We start from the raw sequence: 18,629 nt of genomic DNA, 5'->3' as shown, positions 1-18,629 counted from the left end.
ACACACGCATACGGAAAGCCAACTTTCCCATGGACCCGAAGGCAGCACGAGATTGGAGTAGACCAACGGGAGCTTGTTCGATTTTTTTTCAGGAAACACGCTATCAAATTTCACTCTGAATTGACGCCAAAGTTTATTCATGCAGTCAGCTCCAGTTCGAATTATGTTCATGACTGTTGTTGGTAAGTATTTCTCTTTATTCCTCCCTTTTAGCTTTTTAAACTTCTGCGTTGCTACCTAAGTTGTTTTGGGCCCCTTTTCCATGGTTATCAGTCGAAGCGGTGATGTTTACTTTACTGCGCACTCTCAGAAATTGGTGCTTTATTGACGGGAGGCCGTACTGTATATTCCAACTTGTATCGATACACTTGTATCGATTCACTATGATATTTTTGTGGGTTTGTTAAATTATTGTATCCCTATCTTCTCGTGCCAGCGCTACGATCCTATGCATGTTCTGTCGTTAATTCGCTAATCTGTTAATACAAAGCCAAAAGTAGCCTACATCATTGAAATATAAAAATCCAACGTAACCAGAAAGTGATTTTTAGTTGTAATATGCAAATGACGCAACTATAATGCTGACATGATATGCACCTGGTAGTTCAAAGCAATTAATTTATGTCACCCATATAAAACTGCATTAGTCAAATTACTTTTAAACATGATTAAATCGTTGTCTTATATTGTTCATAGACTAAGAGTAGTATTTACGGTAGTCTCAGCCATTCAAGTTTTCGGTTTAATATTGCAAATATTGTTGTGCATACAGTACATTCCGACAAGTGTCCAAACAAGTTGAGACTTATTGGACTGAATCAACATGGATTTTTAAATTCCCATGCTAATTGCATATGGTCCACATATGCACAGTATTGTGCTATTCCAATCGATGTCGTTGTATTGGAGCTCAAGGGGAAAATGAGGAGTTATATTTCATCATCTTTAATGGTAGCACAATAAATGTATGCGGTGATTGGTGTGATGATAATCTTTCCTTCTACCTCAACCTTGAGTTGAGTGCTTGCATGGATTTGATGAAAAGCAACAATAATGTCTGTAAACTGCTGGATGTGTAACCCCTGTATCTTTTCCTTCTCATTTCAGCCATGTTGGATACCTCTCACTAAGTAAAAGCACATGCAGTGGGTTAATGGGGAAGCTACACCCTCTGCTCCTGCCATCGCCTCCTCTGAGATGACGCCGGGATAGGTGGAACAGTGAGAGTCAGGGGAAATTCAATATTTTGGTTAAGATATACTCGGACTGAACCTAAAAGAAACAAGTTATCCACACTGGAAAATAAAATATCCCCAAATTCCCAGTGAGCCCTCTTGTTGATGATGATGACGACGATGATTGTGTGGTTGGGTCTGCTTTGGCTGCAATGCTGCAGTGCTCACAGCCTCTTCACCTGCGAGCCAATTCACGTTCATCGGTGTATGGGGCTGTCCTACAACATGACTTTCTTTCCCAACATGATGGAGCACTATGATCAAGATGTTGCAGCCAGTGAAATGGAGGTGAGTCTTTTTCATAAAATTACAGTCTATCTTAACGTTAGTAACAAATGACAAAAGCATCAAGCACACTGGATTGAATTGCCAATGCACCTCATAAGTTATTTTTAAAATCTTAACTATCACACAAATTTGAAAGAAAAATAAGCACTGCAACACAACAAATAAGATTTAGCTCTCTAACTTTAAATGTAGACATGCATGTAAAGCTGAACAACATAATTAGTACTTTGGATGGGAGTCCATTTAACTTGCATTATATTATTTTTCTCCTCTCACATTCTACTCCTAATGGCCCTTGTTGAAGCTGGTCCCTTTTGTGTCACAAAAACGGAAAGAATAAAGCAAGACACAATTAATCGTTCTGTGCTCTGGTCTCGCTAGATTTGCTGAAGTCTTGTGTTATCTCGTGTTATATGTAACGGTGGTCTGAACCTTTATGTGGTTTAAAGAGGCATACGTATATTCTGGTGGAATTCCAAATTGTACAGTCTTAAGATCTTCACTCGTTGAGAGGTATCTCAATATAGGCAGTTTCCTAAATTATGCCATTCTGTGATTCGTCTGGACACCAGTCTGTCATTATTTCAAGCCGAACAAAACATCAGTCCGCCATGTTATTTTTACTGTGCTTCCGCCAGTGCACCGTTCTGCCAGTCCATCTATATATCAGTGTATCGACATCATACGGAGCTTTACACACCTATTCAGTACACTCTAATACATTTCACATAGCCTACACCTATTAGTCAATCTATTGAGCACGCTGCTGGCTGCCTGCTGCCGTTTAACTGCTAAAAGGCTCAAAAGTACTATACAGTGGTACCTCTACTTACGAATGTCTCTTCATATGAAATTTTCAAGTTATGAAACGCCTCAACAGGAAAATATTGTCTCTTGTTACGAAAGAAATTTCCAGATACGAAAGTTAAAAATACAGTATGGGCAGCTAGTCGCAGCTCCGGAGTTTCCTGAACGCAACATACTCATAGCTGCTAGCCTAGCATCTTCCTGGCATCCCATTGGCTAAGACGGACCACTACCGTATATCTCTATGTGTGTAGATAGACAGGTAGATAGATATATATGTGATAGATGTCTATGCAGCGTCCTCGTCATTCGCCCCTCAGGCCATGAGGTGTTCCGATAGTTTTACGTGAATTAGAAACAAGGAAAAGAAAAAAAGGAGAAAATCTTTTTTTTTTGTCCATACAAACAAAGCAAGAGAAAATAGAAAAGTATGAAAAAGGGATGCGTTTGGTTGATCTCGCCAAAGAATATGACCGTAATGTATCGCCAGTCGCCACGTTATTAAATCAGTTCTTTACAAAATGCCAGGCAAAAACCACTTCTGAGAGAGAACATGAACCAAAGACGGCAAAAAGAGATGAGGACAGAAATTAAAAGGGAAACGACCATCATTTTTATTCTTTACTCTATTCTTTGTTTTTTACATTATGCCCAACTCTCATTTATTGTGCAATAATCTAATTGTAACATGTATTTGTTACATGTTTTGAGGCATTGAAGTGCATCCTAAATCCTTGTGGAAACCAAAACCATGACTATGAATCAATGCTTTTCCTTGGACTTTGTCGTTGTCTTATTTTTTTTCTATCTATTCTTTTTCTTCTTATACTTGTTCTGTCTTTTAGTGTTTCATATACAACGTTTAGTGCATTACTGCCACCTTTTGAAATGGATTGTGAGGCTGCAAAATACCATTCCGCAACCTCCTAACCCTACTTTCAGTGAAAAAATGTTGCCAAATTCTGTAAAGTTGAGTGTATCATCCATCTATCCATCCATCAATCAATTATCCAAACCGGGTATTATCACGAGTCTCGTGGGCGCACTGGAGCCCATCCCCAGCTGTCATTGGAAAGTAGGTGGGGTACACCCTGAATTGGTTGCCAGTCAATCGCAGGGCACACACAGACAAACAAACATTCACACTCACAATCGTACTTAAGGACAATTAAGAGTGCACAATGAACCTACCATGCATGTTTTTGGAATGTGGGAGGAAGCCAAAGAAAACCTACGCAGGCACGGGGAGAACATGCAAACTACACACAGGAAGGCCGGGGTCGGATTCTAATCCACGATTGCTGTACTGTGAACCGGATTTGCTAACCATCGACTACCCTGCCGCCCTCATTGTATCATAATAAATCTAAATGCTACTTTGCTGTTGAAGTTACATAAATATCGTATTTTTTGGATTATAATTCGCTCCGGAGTATAAATTGTACCAGTGAAAAAATGTATCATGAAGAAGAAAAAAAACAAGTCGCACTGAACTATAAATGGCATATTTGGGGGGAAATATATTTTACGAAAACTGAGACCAAGAACACTAGAGTTAAGAGGTCTGGCACCCAAAATCCCTGTTCCCTAATCGTGTTGAGGGCAGCGAACAGGTTGCGGAAACATCCGCCTTTAACTATGGAAAAGCTAAAATGCCTTACCTTAAACCCCCCAAATGTCTGATTTATATTACATTTGTGAAATATGAGATAAGCAGCAAAATCCACCCGTTTTTAGCCATCTTAGGGGGCGGCCTTTTTGTAACTTCTGTCGACTGAAAATCACATCACAATTTCTCAATGCTAAGGTAACAACCAGTCATGGCTCAGCTTCCGGAAACAGGTGAGCCGTGATTGGTTGTTACCTGAGCCCAGAGCAACTGTCATGTCATTTTCAGTTGACAGCAAGTGACAAAATAGCTGCCCCCAGAGACGGACAAAAACAGGTGGGTTTTTCTACTTAACTCATATTCAACAAATGCAATAGCAATCAGAATGCCATGTTTCGACTAGTGGGGCTGCATAGAACATATTATTGGAAAGATTTTTGGGAGGGTTGACTTTAACTAAAATCCTGCGTCACATTGTGGCTAAACATAGAATCCTTTTGGTTATTGCGCATATAGCTGCTATGAATATTAAATCCTTGTTGTGGCGGATGCCACAGGCTAAAGAAGGTGGAGGTAATGCGCCAAATGTATTTGCCAACCACCAAAAGAAAGTAGAAAAAGAAGAAAAGGCAGTATGTATTTCTGACAACTAATAGGTGAAATGTCATTAGTCTTCTGCTGCAGCTAGTTAAAAATGCAGCATCCGCTGCACCAACGATTCACTATTTAAAGCACCAAAAGGTGCAATGACCGGCCAGGATTTTATTTTGGGCCACAATGCAATGTGGGATTCTAGTTACGATAAGTCATTTTAAACTGAAAAGAAATGTTTTGGTAGTTGGAAGCAGATTTTTTTATCCAACAGGAACCTGTTCGCTATCGTTGACACAATTAGGGATTTAGGACAATTGCGGGTTTAGGGTGCTAGTCTGATCTCTAATTTTAATATAAGCAAGTCATACTTGAGTACTAGTCATAGGACCAGCCAAACTATGGAAAAAAAAAGTGTGACTTACTACAGTAAGAGTAATTACATACAAGAAGGCATATGTTTGTGTGTTTTATTTGTTCAAGTGAACGACTCACCTGGTGGTTAATGGGGCACAGTGTCTGTTGGAGTGGAGGGCATCTCATTGAGGAAATACAGTACACACATTTATGCACTCCTGTTTGATTCCACTATGTAATTAGAAAGTACTTTGCATTTTAAAGCATATGAGTGATAGTGGTAATATGTTGTCTTGTCTCTTGACAGAATTTATTTCCTCCGATAGTTGCATCATGTTGCCTTCCCAAAGGCAATGGGTTTGGGTTGCACATATTAGAATGGCAACCATGAACGGTTATGTGCTGAGGGAATCTTTTATGTGTCATCTGGCAAAGTTACAGGCTTCTGATTTCACATCAGCCTCAGCCACAGGCAACTAATCATCGACTTTGTTGTGTGGAGCCTTTGATTTTTTTCAGGAAGGGGATGGACACGCCCAGAGTCATACAAAGCCTGTGCTGCATACCACAATGAATACTCCCTCTCTGTTAATCACTCACTAGTTTCATCTTCTGTACACAGTCATACCTCCTCTAAGAAAGTATGCAGTGTATTATCAAAGTCCGGACATGAAATCAACCAGGCGTCCGATTCAGACTGAGCCCAGCTCAGCCTACCACAAAGGATTTTCTGGAGTAGAGCTTCCCTTGTATGGCCCATGGCCTAACATTCCACGAGCATTCACCTGAATTTGAAAGTGAGAAGTGTCAGAATACAAAGGGGAGTGAGAAGCAGCCAATGACATACTGTTACAATGAGGGAGAGAGATTTGAGACAACTCAAGTTTTAAGAGCGGTAGAAGTGAGGATTTTGACTTTTGAATAGAAAATTCAACCAACTGCTGACCACATAAGGATAGTTTGTACTAATTAACTTTGCAAGAGGAACTCACTGACAAGGATTCCTAAACCTCCAACTGGGGAGAAGCAAGGACACTTACTGTGAGAACGACACACGGGCCCCAGAAATGTGGACTGCCTGCCAGACTGGATTTCAGCAGAGGGAAAAAAAGATTCAATAGCAGTCTGTGTTGATGTGTTTGTTATACTTACAAATAGTATTAATGGATTGGTAGTGGTTTATGAGTTCCCAATTATTCTAAATAGTCCACTGTATGCCATAAGATAATAGTATAGCAGTTGAAGTGCAGTGCATAATGTCAAGCACATCACAAGTGCTGTGCCTGTTATCAAATATAATTTCCTGTCACCTATATGTTAACAGAAGAATACAGATCCCAAGCAGTAAATCACCACTCGTGTAGTGCTGTTGAGAACTGCAGTTGATCTAAATTATGTTAATAGTTCACTCTGGAGCTGTCCCCCCCAACCGAACCTCATTTTATGCTATGCAGTCAACCCCCATTTATTGCAATTGTTTAAAAAAAACAACTATCCATCTAATCTAATCTAATCTATCTGCACACACGAACAAATGCCTTGGTCATGAAAAAAATCTGGCAATTGACTTTGCCATAAGAGAAGTCTTTATTATCGTTAAAAATGAGACTTGATTGATACATTTGCCATTCAAAGGTCTCAAAAATTCCCCTAAGACACAATAAACAACTTTGTAAATAGTTTTATCAATTTGTAATACCTGTCATTCACCTATAAATATGTTTCATACTTATAAATCTTTATAGTATAAAGTGTATTAAACATTGATGACTTTTGGTTAAGTGTCCTTGGGTCCATTCAAAGGCACTTTATAAATATAAGATTATTATTATTAAACATATCTGGTCCTTGTAGGTGTTGCCCATTGCAATTAATCATCTTGAACCCGTCTCCATCCATATAAGCAATGGAAGAACATCTTTCTTTTTTAACCCATTAAGGATGGGAGTGCATAACCGTCTTTCTACTCTTAAAGCCTGGAAAGCATATGCATCATTTTCCTTTTTTATCCAAATTTTTTTTCTCTTAACCAATGAAATGCATCAGAATATACACGTGATGGTGTCGTGAGCCCGCAGAGGATGTTATGGAATTCTTTCGACTCATAATGGCGGACGCCATCGATCGCGGGAGCTTTGAAATGAGTAACGGCAGTGATATAGACGATGCGATTGTGGACTTTGAACCAGTAGAACCAGTCGAACGTGATATATGGTTAAGATATATGTTTGTAGACAATGACAATATCGACGTCTTTGTAACAAAATAGAGGATTGTAATTACCACTCGGTTTTTAAAATTAAAAATAGTGCTTCTCTTACACTTTATTTTTACACCTTCGATGAAACAGTAAAGATTAATAAACATGGGCCTGTGTGCAAGCCACCTGTCTAAAGTCTGAACATTTTTGGGAATTATGTTTCTGTCTGCTACACTGGCTGAGATATTAATTATTTTGTAGGTGTTGAATTTCTGGAAAAAGTTCAGGTTTTCAAGGGTAATTCCAAAAACGAACTTAGGTTTTGGGGAGCTGTTGAGCCAGGCGCTTTAGGCTTTAATGGGTTAACTCGTTGCATACATTTTCAAAGTTTAGTTTCTGTACGCTGTCCAATTGTGTTCCAACTTTAGCCATGATGCTTTTTGCTGAGTAACTGATCAAAGAAGCTAGTGTGAACTAAGTCAATCACGACCAATGTATAAAACTTAACATGACATATTTTTGCTTTGGTGTGAACCAGTTAGCCCAGCAAATATGCCTTTTCTTTACATTGTTTCATTAATGTCATTGCAGCCGTTTATGCCCTTGGCCAGTCTTCGTTGTTCCCCAAATGTTCGCCACTTCCTGTGCCAGGCTTTTTTCCCAGTATGCACTGAGGAGAATACAGTGCTCCAGCCTTGCAAAGAAGACTGTGAGGCTGTAATGTCTGATTGTCAGGAGAACATTCGGATCTTTGGAATTATCTGGCCTCCTGAGCTACAGTGTGACAAGTAAGCAATACCCATCCACAGGAGTCATGCTAGATCAGTCAATTGAAAGACTTTTTTTTTTTTTTCTAATCATTTATTCTGTTCTAGACTTGAGTCATGTGGCCTTGGAGATGATTCCAAGCTTCCCACAACCACCCCAATGAGCTCAACATCTGCTAAGAGGGATTTGGGCTTTTGGTGCCCACTGCAGTTAAAATCCAAAGCTGGCCACGGCGCATCATTCCTGGGAGCTCAGGACTGTGCTCCACCTTGTTCCAATATGTATTTTAAACCCCACGACATTGAATTTGCCAAGAGTTTCATTGGCGTTTGCTCCATCATTTGCTTGGGTGCCACTCTCTTTACCTTCCTTACTTTCCTCATCGATGTCAAACGCTTTCGCTATCCCGAGCGTCCCATCATCTTCTATGCAGTTTGCTACAGCTTTGTTTCCCTCATATACTTCATTGGCTTCCTGCTAGGCAACAGCGCAGCCTGTAACAAGGCAGTCCATCCTACTGGTGTGGACACTGTTGTCTTGGGTTCTCAGAGCAAAGGCTGCACTCTGCTTTTCATGCTTCTCTACTTCTTTTCAATCGCTGGAATCGTCTGGTGGGTCATACTTACCATCACCTGGTTCCTGGCAGCTGGACCCAAATGGAGCTGTGAAGCCATCGAGAAGAAAGCGGTAAGATTAAAAGATTAGAAGTGGAAGATTTGAAGAGATGAAAAGATTTGGCCCTGTTCTGACAAGACGGAAATTAATTTGAGGCCTCATATTTTCTCAGAAGTGACAGGCTTTAATATGCTAAAAGGGTAATGTCGCATGCTGTTCAAAGCTTTGTGTATTTTGCCTTTAGGTGTGGTTCCACTCTGTCGCCTGGGGAATTCCCGGAGCGCTAACTGTCATGCTGCTAGCTCTGAACAAGGTTGAAGGGGACAACATTAGCGGTGTCTGCTTCGTGGGACTTTACGATCTGGAGGCCCTGCGCTACTTTGTTATCGCTCCCCTCTGTGTGGGCGTCATAGTCGGTCTCTTCCTCATCCTTGCGGGCATCGTTTCTCTTAACCACGTGCGGCAGGTTATCCAGCATGACGAGCGCAACCAGGAGAAACTCAAGAAGTTCATGATCCGCATCGCTGTGTTCAGCTGCCTCTACCTGGTCCCACTGGTTACTCTGTTAGCATGCTACACGTACGAACAGAGTCAGCGCAGCACATGGGAGAACACATGGATCAACGATCGTTGCCAGGAATACAGCATTCCCTGCTCATACAAGGTAAGTGTAGCTCTGCAACACCCCCAGGAGGTAAAGGAACAAGCTAAGAGTGGAATGATTTTTTTTTTTCCTAAATTGCTTGGTGGAGTGGAGAAAAGCTGGAGTCAATTTTGACTCATCAACATAGATCTTGGCTTCAAAAGTGTATTGCCTCACTTGCGTACAGGTCATCTTAGCCACTTTTTTTTCCCCAAAAGAAAATAAATTAGGTTTGGTTCAGTTTGTTTCCGTTGCCAAAAACTGTGAAGGACAATTTGCTCTTCTTTGCTGAAAACAGTGATATCTTTCTGGCGTGATACCATTTACATAGCTGTCAGAATGCATGTGATCAGGATACTGTAATGAGCTGAGTTAAATTATGCACATACACAACATACATTTTACTGTACTGTAGTTAGAATTACTGTTATGGGTACTCAATCACAATAAAAGTCATCCTCGCTATATCACGGTTCACTGTATGGAGCTTCACTGCATGGCAGATTTGTTATGAATTACTTGCTATTTTGCAGAGATTATTTTTCCATTCCCTTTAAGCGACCCAACTGACCTATCTCAAGATCAATTCTGTCAGTTATTTTGAAGGCATTCTCTTGAGATTCACAGTAGAATATTGTACTGGCTAATAAATGTCTGTCCATCCTATTTATTTATTTATTCATTTATTGGGGGAGGGGTACAGCCAGCATAGCCTCTCTAGGGTCACAGTTGTACTGGAGCCTATCCCAGCTAACTTTGTGCAAAAGGTCGGGTACAGCCTATGATGGTTGCCACCCGCGACTGCAGGGCACATATCGACGAACAACCATTAGCACTCAAACCTAAAGATAATTTAGAATTTGCAATTAAACTCCAGTAAGAAGCATTATTCTGGAATGAGGGAAGAAGCCAGAGTACACAGAGAAAACCTACACAGGTACGGGGAGAGCATGCAGACTCCACACAGGGAGGCCACTCTCAGAACTGTGAGATGGATGTGCTAACCGATGTTTTGGATGGAAAACTATGTATTTAGCCAAGTGTCTACCACTTTTTTACTCCATAAAAGTTAAACGTTCACATGCTTGTTGAATATCTTTTATTTTTATTTTCCATTTCAGACAACCGAGCATGAGCGACCTGACCTCTCTCTGTTTCTGGTAAAGTACTTGATGACCCTGGTTGTTGGAATATCTGCAGTGTTCTGGGTCAGCAGCAAAAAGACCTGCTCTGAGTGGGCCTACTTTTTCAACAGAACCCGCAAAAGAGAGTAAGGACATTTGGTTGCGTTGTCATGTTGGCATTGATGACAGATATTTTTAGGTTTTGGCCCCATTTCTCTATGCTTCGTGATCCACAGCCCCATCAGTGAGAGCCGCCGGGTGCTCCAGGAGTCCTGCGAGTTTTTCCTCAAGCATAACAGCCGTGTCCAGCACAAGAAGAATCACTACAAGTCAACCTCACACCAGCTCAAGGTCATCTCAAAGTCTATGGGCACAAGCACCGGCGCCACGCCAACCAATGCCTCCACTGGTGCGGGAATGTCACTGTCTCTGGGAAATCATGAGCTCCATAGCCAGGGCAAGGTCACTTCAAGCCGAAGCTCCAGGCGTGAAGACAGGGAGCGGGAGCGAGAAGGGGGAGAGAGACGTAGCAAAGGGGGGAGCTCCGGTAAAGTTAGCTGCCAATCGGGGAGTTTACACAGCAGAGTACCGGATGCAAGGTAATTCAATTTGTTATTGTTCACATTTTATCTTTCACTCAGTTTTCTTATTTTAAAGGCACAATCGTAATGGAATTGTATTTAATGAAGGACTATTAACAGGGTTGCACATAACTGGTACACATGCGCAACAGAAATCACTGATGCGTAACGTCATGTGCGTCACGACGCGTCTTTGCGTACCTGTACGCACAAGTGGTGCAATAGATCATCATTGATCCGCGATTGGTACGGATCAGGCATGACGGTTTGGGCCAGGCACGTTCCGCAGAATGGTTGGTGAAAAAATCACTTCTGGGGTGCTAGTGAACATTAAGTATTTCAAAAATGTTTGCTGAAGGATCTAATGGAAAGTGAATTAATCCATTCCACTATCTGAAACCTTTATGACTTATACAGGCACTTTTTTTCAGTCAGTGTAAAAGCAAGTTAAACACGTTTGATATTGATTTAAAACAATTGTTAACACAAAATCTAATTTTAAAGATAAATGCATGATGTGAAATTGCAGATCCCCCTCACATACACACACACACACCCCCACACACACACACACACACACACACACACGCATTAAACTGTTGTATTTGTCACACAAGTTTAAAAAAGAAATTAACCAAGACAAAACATAATTATTACATATTGTACTACTTCAGGAGCTTTCTGTTTTAGAATTTACACTCTACACAGGACATTGAATCCACTATGCTTAGAGATGAAATTTTACATTTCGTTTGTGTCCTAGGATGACACCAAAGAGTGAGCAGTCGGATGTCAGACCAGTTCCGATCGTACAACAGGATTCAGCTTTGAGTCCATCTTCCAGCATTGAGGACCCCACCCACCAGCAGGTGCCCAAGGAGCCCGTGGAGAAAAAGGACATAAAGGACAGCAACTGCTGAGACACTCGGTTTACAAAGTGTCCCAGTACGTTGACGGCAGGCTCTATGGGTCATTCAACCCTGATTGTATTAGTTAGTTGAGGAAAAATTACTTTGTGTGCACAGCCCCAATGTAATATGTTCCTCCACAACTTCAGATGTCTTTTTTCTATCTTCATTCTGAGAGAATTTAACTGATTAGGTAATTTTGTCAAGTTTTTACCTACACAGCTCTATGCCAACTACTATATTACCTGTGGACTGATTTGAAACAATAAGTCTTCTGCTTTTTTATGAGAAGCTCGATGGAAGTCTTAATGTGAATGTTCTTTTTTTTTTTTTCTCCATTCAATGAATTAGTCACTACACTGGGTATTTTAATGTGAGGTCATAATGTTTCCAAACCTTCAAGTGTGTGTGTTTTAATGTATTCCTTTAAAGGGGGTTTGTCTCTCTCATCCAGTTCTACTTTTAAAATAAGTCATGATAGAAGGCTAGGAATTGTTTGTCATTTTATAAAGTTTCTTTATATTTTTGCCTGTTTCGGTTGTACAGCTCTTAACTCTGTCAGTTGGTACAGTGAATGTTAATTTTAAATGTGTCTTTAATTTGAGAGGTTGCTCAACTTTAAAGGTAAAAGCAGATGCTTCACATGTGTAGGTGATGTCAGCGTTGGCATCACAGTTGTAAACTCAGTCAGTGGAACAAAACTCATATGGTGACCATGCAAAAGCTACTGATTTTATCATGGAATTGAAAAATGGTCATTTGAAAAGTTGTGACAAGATGAATACGTACATTACACTTTGAGTATACTTTCTTAAGTTCTTCTCTGGTCTGTAATTTGATTTGTCTAATTTGCTGTGCAAGGAATGTACTTTTCCATAATTACATTTCTGTTTAAGTGTCAAGGTTGTCTCAATGTGGTCAATTAAAAGGGAACTTTTGTGAAACAGGTCTGTTACCTATGCTGATAATGACCTACAGCTTTATATTGTACTTACTCTAGAGACATTGTCTTGCTGCTGCTTTCCCAACTATTTTAAATGTAGCTTTTCTCGTTTTAGTGTATTTTTATACCAAAAAAAAAGAACGATTAAAAAGTGAATAAAATATTGTATTGCATGTATTGATACGTTTTTTTTTTCTTTCTTCTAATTAATGCCACGCATGCATGCCGGAGCGCACACATTTGGTCATAATGTAGGACATACAGACATACTCACATGGGCATGTTGCTGGGCTGTTTGCTTTGGAACGGTTTTCTACAAGAGCGTTGACTGGCCAGTTCCCGACTGCGCTGGTCCTGCCCTCCCCCTGGATTGAAAGTGCAAGGTTGGAGGCGAATTGACGCTTCTAAAGTTACCAGTTTAAAGCGCCCAGATGCACCGTAAGATGTCTCCTCTAGCTGGGCGCCTTTTGCTGCTGCTCGTCTGCTTGACTTTCCCCGTGTATGGCGTGGAAAAGGTGAGAAGTAGAGGATACCGAAAGGATCCTGACGCTGATAAGGTAAGAGATTGCAAATAACTTGCTCGACATGATGATAAAGCGATGTGGCCTTTTCCATGGGGGGGACCTTGTGGACAAGTCTGCTGCGTCTCAGATGAGTGTCACATTTTATTTATAGCTAATAATTAAAGCACAACTTTATGTTTGAGATGGATGGAGTGGTAATACATGTAAAACCCAAAGGCTGCGGTAAAAATGTCCACATGTGAGTCCGCGCTGAATTATCTTAACTTTGGCCCCTACAATTATGTACTGCAGTGTTGGAAATATAGCAGTGTCAGCTGGTTCTTCTGTTATTATTTCAGCTAGAATTGGTGACAGGAATAAAGTCTCTAACAGGAAGCATACGGCCTGCCTCGTTTATTTTATATTTTATTTATTTAAACTTCGGTTTCAATGTCATCTCTTTGTGTGAACTTTTACCAATCAGACTAAATACTTGTACGAACAGGACTTATATGTAGCCTAGTGGGTGGCCACTGGTGTGATAGAACGTACAAACGTTCTCTGTCCTTTCTTGGGAATCTATCAAATGAAAGTGAAACTGTTTATTTTGCAAAGACTTTCCAGACCTCCCCCATGATCCATTAGAAGTCTGTACACCCCACGTTGAGAAGCCTAGAGGCACCATTTTGCTCTTAATCTTCCCAAGGACCTTTAGTACTCCTGAACTGCACTTTTCTCACCACAGTGGAAGGAGAGGATGAACAGCATCTTGTTCTATAATATAATCTTGTGGTATTCGAAACCCAAACTGCACTCGGCTATCTGAGGGAGGACAATATTTTTGTTCAAACAGCATGGTAATCATAAAATCCTTTTTTTTCTTTTTTTTTTGCATCATCCTGAGAAGCCAAGCATTCTATTCACTGTGGAGAGCTGCAGTCCTCCCTTCAGTGTGTTCCAGCTGAATCATGAAAAGCATCTGAATTCTCAACACTTAGGCCAAATGCAGCCTTTATGCTTCATGTACAGTAATGGGCTGTGTGTTTGGAATATTCTGTATAATTCATGCAGGAAGCACCAAACTTTCAGCTGGAAGCCGGTATAAAAGTCAGCAGTGTGGCCAAGAGGACAGTGGATCCATTCATTAGTTTGCTGTGAAAATGAGACTAAAATACAACTCTAAGATGTTTTCTTAATTTTCTTGTAAATCAAACAACCACTGAAATATTTTATAGAGCTCATACTTGGTCAAATAGTAGGTCCAAATTTCAGGTATATTTTCCAGCAACTGCATAGTCTGCTGTTTTTGACCACAGGCCTCCCAGTTTCCTTCAGAAATGATGTCACATCAGCAGATCAATCCTGCAAAGCCACTCATGGCTAAAACAGACCCTTGGCCATCTGTTTCCCCAGCTGACATTAGAACACCACAAATCCCTTTACATGAAGTCTTTTTTCCAGATGCTCATCTTCTGAAGTTCAATTTTAGACTCCACCCTTGGGATTCAAACAGAGAAATGTGGTTAAATGTGGAGTAAAATCTCTTTGTTCTCATCTCATGGCATTTTTCAAATGAATGTCTTTTTGTTATCCAAACATGACTTGTTCAGCAAAATTGATTAACAATCCAAGTCCTCTAGGCATCGATATTTGTTCATGGGCTGAAACTGTTGCATGTCAACAGGTCAGTTTATGTTTCTTGTACTTATGGATGGATATCATGCATACAATGCGAATATATAAATAAACACTTCAGGTTGAGCTAAAAAGGGAAAAACTGTATCCAGTATTGTACATGCATTGTATGATTGACACTCTGCAATGTTCAGGACAAAGGGAACTTGTGCAGAGTCATGCAGGCCAGGGCCTTCATTTTGAATAGGTCTGTTTTTAGCAGGCCTGCCTATGTATTTGAGTCGCCTTAAGTAAGATGTAGCATTTATTTAAACATGGCGAACATGGCATTAGGACCATGAATACAACAGATATTCATGCCCAGACAAAGAAATAGCCTGCCTTTCAAATCTTATTGCTAATATGGTAATATGGCATTCATTTTCTTCATGGTTGTTCATGGTCCCGTTGCATCTTATTGTTATTTGTGCTTACGCATCAATATCATCCCAGTAGCAGATTGTTTGTTTCTATGACTTTAAAATATTCTAGCTTCTTCATGACAAAACGGCTGGATAATTTCAAGTGCCCACTTTGCAAGAACTTTAGCTCTCAGAAAGCAGGAAGTTACATAATGAACTGTACTGATTTCATTTCCAACATCCACTTTTACCCTGACTTGCTTGGTCATGTAGTATGGCAGCTGCATGCAGGGTCCAGGAGGAATTCCCGGTAGAGACGGAAACCCTGGGGCCAACGGCATCCCGGGAACACCGGGCATCCCTGGACGTGACGGACTCAAAGGGGAGAAAGGCGAATGTGTCAATGAGATCTTCGAGGAGCCCTGGAGGCCCAACTATAAGCAGTGTGCTTGGAACTCCTTGAATTATGGGATTGACCTTGGAAAAATAGCTGTAAGTGGGAAATATAAATTAGTAATTAAAAAATGTCTTAACACAACTAGATACACACTGGGATTATTTGCCAATTATTACACAGCTGGAAAATGTTGCAAATAGGAAAAAAAGTATTAGCACACATTGCAGCAACTGCATAAAGGTCGTAGAAGGGATGTCAGAGCATCACCAGTCTCAGCAGCTACTTCGTCACACCACAGCAGGTACATCCAATTTTCAATTAAAACTACTGAATCTTGATAAATGTATTGATGCACCTTATATAGTTGGGCTGAATGATTTAGAAAAATAATCAAATTGCAATCTTTTTCCCTCAATATCGTGATTGCGATTGAATATGCGATTCTTTTTTTCAAGGTCCTCGTCCCATGTATTTGTTCACAAATGCAAGCAATAAATGAATCTGTATTACAATAAACAGTATCAGCTTTATTATACATAAATGTATTGGTGTTATATGTAAGGTAAGCTTACGGTAAAATAAAGGCAAATGAACCACTATTATAACGAAAGACAGCTTTATCTACTTCATAGTTGTTAACCTACTCAACACTTTGAATTGCAGTCTTTTCAGTGTTTACTACAACTACATTTCTACCAAAGGTGTGATGTAAGCATAAGTCAGTATGACAACAATAATGCAAACAAAACTGTGACTTTGTCACTTAAACTTTTCATGTTTCATGCAAACAGTCATATGGAAACATGTGGTCTGCACTTCATGATATAAATAAATAAATACATAGATACATAAATAAAAACAGTATACATGTAAAAATAAAGCCTACCGACTGAGGTTTTTATTTTTCAAATTGGAAATTGCATTATTCTACATGGCAATGTTGATTTGAATTTGAGATTAATTTTTCAGACCTAGTAGATAGTGACGTCAACCGTGCCATTCTCCTGCGCTGTGTCTTGTAGGACTGTACGTTTACCAAGCTACGCTCAGACAGCGCCCTCAGAGTCCTCTTCAGCGGCTCCCTCAGACTCAAGTGCAAGAACGCATGTTGCCAAAGGTGGTACTTCACATTCAATGGAGCAGAGTGCACGGCGCCACTGCCCATAGAGTCCATCATATACCTGGACCAAGGCAGCCCAGAGCTCAACTCAACCATCAATATCCACAGAACTTCCTCAGGTATGATGACAGTACAAAGGTTAAATTTTAATATGGAAAAAAAACAAAACAAATTGAAGCAAAAACCAGGCTACATATAGAGAAAACTACATTATTGCACTCTATTACGGTCTAATTGTGCTTCCAAATTTTTCTTCCAACTTAGTGATGTCACAAATCTCAACAAAAAACATTCATTCATTCATTACAGTGGGGAAAAATATGTCGCTGACAGATGCAGCCACAGATGCTAGAATCCAGATGTCAGACACAGCTAAGTTTAATTCAACATGCAGTATTCATGTTGCAATTAAAAATATAGCATACAAGCAAGCTGCGATTGGCTGGCGATCAGTCAGGGTGTACCCTGCCTCTCGCACAACTCAGTTGCGAGTAGGCTCCAGCTCACCTGTGATCCTAAAGCGGACAAACAATATAGAAAATTGATAAATGAACTTGAAGGAAAACAGCTGTCCTCTAGTGGTGGGTGGGAAGGCATTGTCCACAATGTGCTCCATGGGTCTCTTAAGCCAGTCCAATATTTGGCCTTTTTTGACCCTTTATAAGCATTGTACTTCTCACTTGTGTTTGGCAATGTGGGAGGGAGCCTAACAAATCCATGACAGCATGCGTAACAGATGCATCACTTTTATTGGCATCACACACTCTGTCCATTTACATACATGCATAATCTAATAATAAACCTCGGAGGGCTTATAGTTGCAAAGCAGCTGACTATATCAGCATCGTGGGATACTTAAACGGGAAGTCAACCGAACCGTTTCTGGTTAATTTTGTGTTTGTGGGATATGAGTTAAGTAGTGAAATCCACCAGTTTTTGCACATCCAATGGAGCGGCCATTTTTCCAATTGCTGTCGGCTGAAAATGTGTTTCAGGGAAACCACAAACTACCACTGGATACAGCCTTGCCAAAGCATTTTTGGTAAAATATTGACTTTGTACTATTCAATTTCTGATACTACTGTATATACCTATACAGTGCATTTTTTTCCCTTCAACTGACACTGTATAATTCCTGGGTAGATGTCAGTCACGTTGTTCAACTAACTTAGCCAGGACTAAAAGCCAAAACAAATTTCATGTGTCACTATTAAATTCGGTGGAGCTTGGGAAGTAAACGTTGGGAGAGGTCACATCATAATACACTAGTTTTGTGGCCATGCATTTTGGGTGTTCCCTACAATTTATGTGTCCGGTCTTTGTCTATGTTCTTTTTCTGTGTCAGTGGAAGGACTGTGTGAGGGTGTCAAAGCAGGGTTGGTGGACGTGGCTGTATGGGTGGGGACCTGCGCTGACTATCCCCGCGGTGATGCATCCACGGGGTGGAATTCAGTTTCCAGGATTATCATCGAAGAGCTTCCCAAATAAAAACAGTTACATAAGAGGAATGGGGTCAACTCTGGTAGTATAAGAGTATATCTGGTCTTCCAAAATGAGCAGCTATGGTTTGCTGAGGCCTCACAACACTGATGGGAACTTGATGTTTTGTTGACACAATTCACCATTTGACAGGCCATTCACTTCACCAGGAAAAACAAACTGTACTGTACTGTAATTTTTCTGTACGCTGGTGCTGTCGGCATTAACTGGCAGTATGTAAACATGTACTCATTTGACTTTTTTATATGCATTTTCACTGTTAATAAAATAATCTTTTTAAGGTTTCCAAAAGTGAACATGCATGTTATATATTTCTGCATTAAGATGCATTTGTGTACACATTTGTGCATTATTTCACAAAACACTCCTTGCATTAGGATGTTAGCCCAAGCCGAGATTTGACC

The 18,629-nt window shown here is 40.3% G+C and overlaps 2 protein-coding genes across 3 annotated transcripts; both read left to right on the top strand.

Moving 5' to 3' along the window:
• The first annotated feature begins 15 nt into the window (after positions 1–15).
• On the top strand, positions 16–12,846 carry fzd6 (frizzled class receptor 6). Its single transcript, XM_086037493.1, has 8 exons — positions 16–182; positions 1,108–1,523; positions 7,679–7,875; positions 7,963–8,542; positions 8,715–9,134; positions 10,235–10,383; positions 10,474–10,836; positions 11,582–12,846. Exons 2-8 carry the CDS (start codon positions 1,341–1,343, stop codon positions 11,736–11,738), a joined length of 2,049 nt encoding a protein of 682 aa, XP_085893619.1. The 5' UTR covers positions 16–182; positions 1,108–1,340; the 3' UTR covers positions 11,739–12,846.
• A 100-nt stretch (positions 12,847–12,946) lies between these two features.
• On the top strand, positions 12,947–18,521 carry LOC147144033 (collagen triple helix repeat-containing protein 1-like). 2 transcript variants are annotated; one of them, XM_086037492.1, is made up of 4 exons: positions 12,947–13,184; positions 15,482–15,700; positions 16,628–16,844; positions 18,071–18,521. In XM_086037492.1, exons 1-4 carry the CDS (start codon positions 13,101–13,103, stop codon positions 18,211–18,213), a joined length of 663 nt encoding a protein of 220 aa, XP_085893618.1. In that variant the 5' UTR covers positions 12,947–13,100; the 3' UTR covers positions 18,214–18,521. The 2 variants fall into 2 exon arrangements, with proteins under 2 accessions (XP_085893618.1, XP_085893617.1); XM_086037491.1 differs by having other exon boundaries at positions 12,949–13,226.
• The last annotated feature ends 108 nt before the right edge of the window (positions 18,522–18,629 follow it).

Source organism: Filicampus tigris, chromosome 8 (genome assembly GCF_054856515.1).
Source record: "Filicampus tigris isolate MCC_2025a chromosome 8, RoL_Ftig_1.0, whole genome shotgun sequence".
NCBI lineage: Eukaryota > Metazoa > Chordata > Actinopteri > Syngnathiformes > Syngnathidae > Filicampus > Filicampus tigris.
The sequence above is the reverse complement of the archived record's forward strand: the minus strand, read 5'-3'. Positions and strand labels throughout refer to the sequence as shown.

Coding starts and splice junctions, on each gene's coding strand:
- LOC147144033 (XM_086037491.1), top strand. CDS start 13,101: ATGCACCGTAAGATGTCTCCTCTAGCTGGGCGCCTTTTGCTGCTGCTC. Junction 13,227..15,481: donor AGGATCCTGACGCTGATAAG/GTAAGAGATTGC, acceptor TTGGTCATGTAG/TATGGCAGCTGCATGCAGGG. Junction 15,701..16,627: donor TTGACCTTGGAAAAATAGCT/GTAAGTGGGAAA, acceptor TGTGTCTTGTAG/GACTGTACGTTTACCAAGCT.
- fzd6 (XM_086037493.1), top strand. CDS start 1,341: ATGATGATGACGACGATGATTGTGTGGTTGGGTCTGCTTTGGCTGCAA. Junction 8,543..8,714: donor AAGCCATCGAGAAGAAAGCG/GTAAGATTAAAA, acceptor TTTTGCCTTTAG/GTGTGGTTCCACTCTGTCGC. Junction 10,384..10,473: donor AACAGAACCCGCAAAAGAGA/GTAAGGACATTT, acceptor CGTGATCCACAG/CCCCATCAGTGAGAGCCGCC.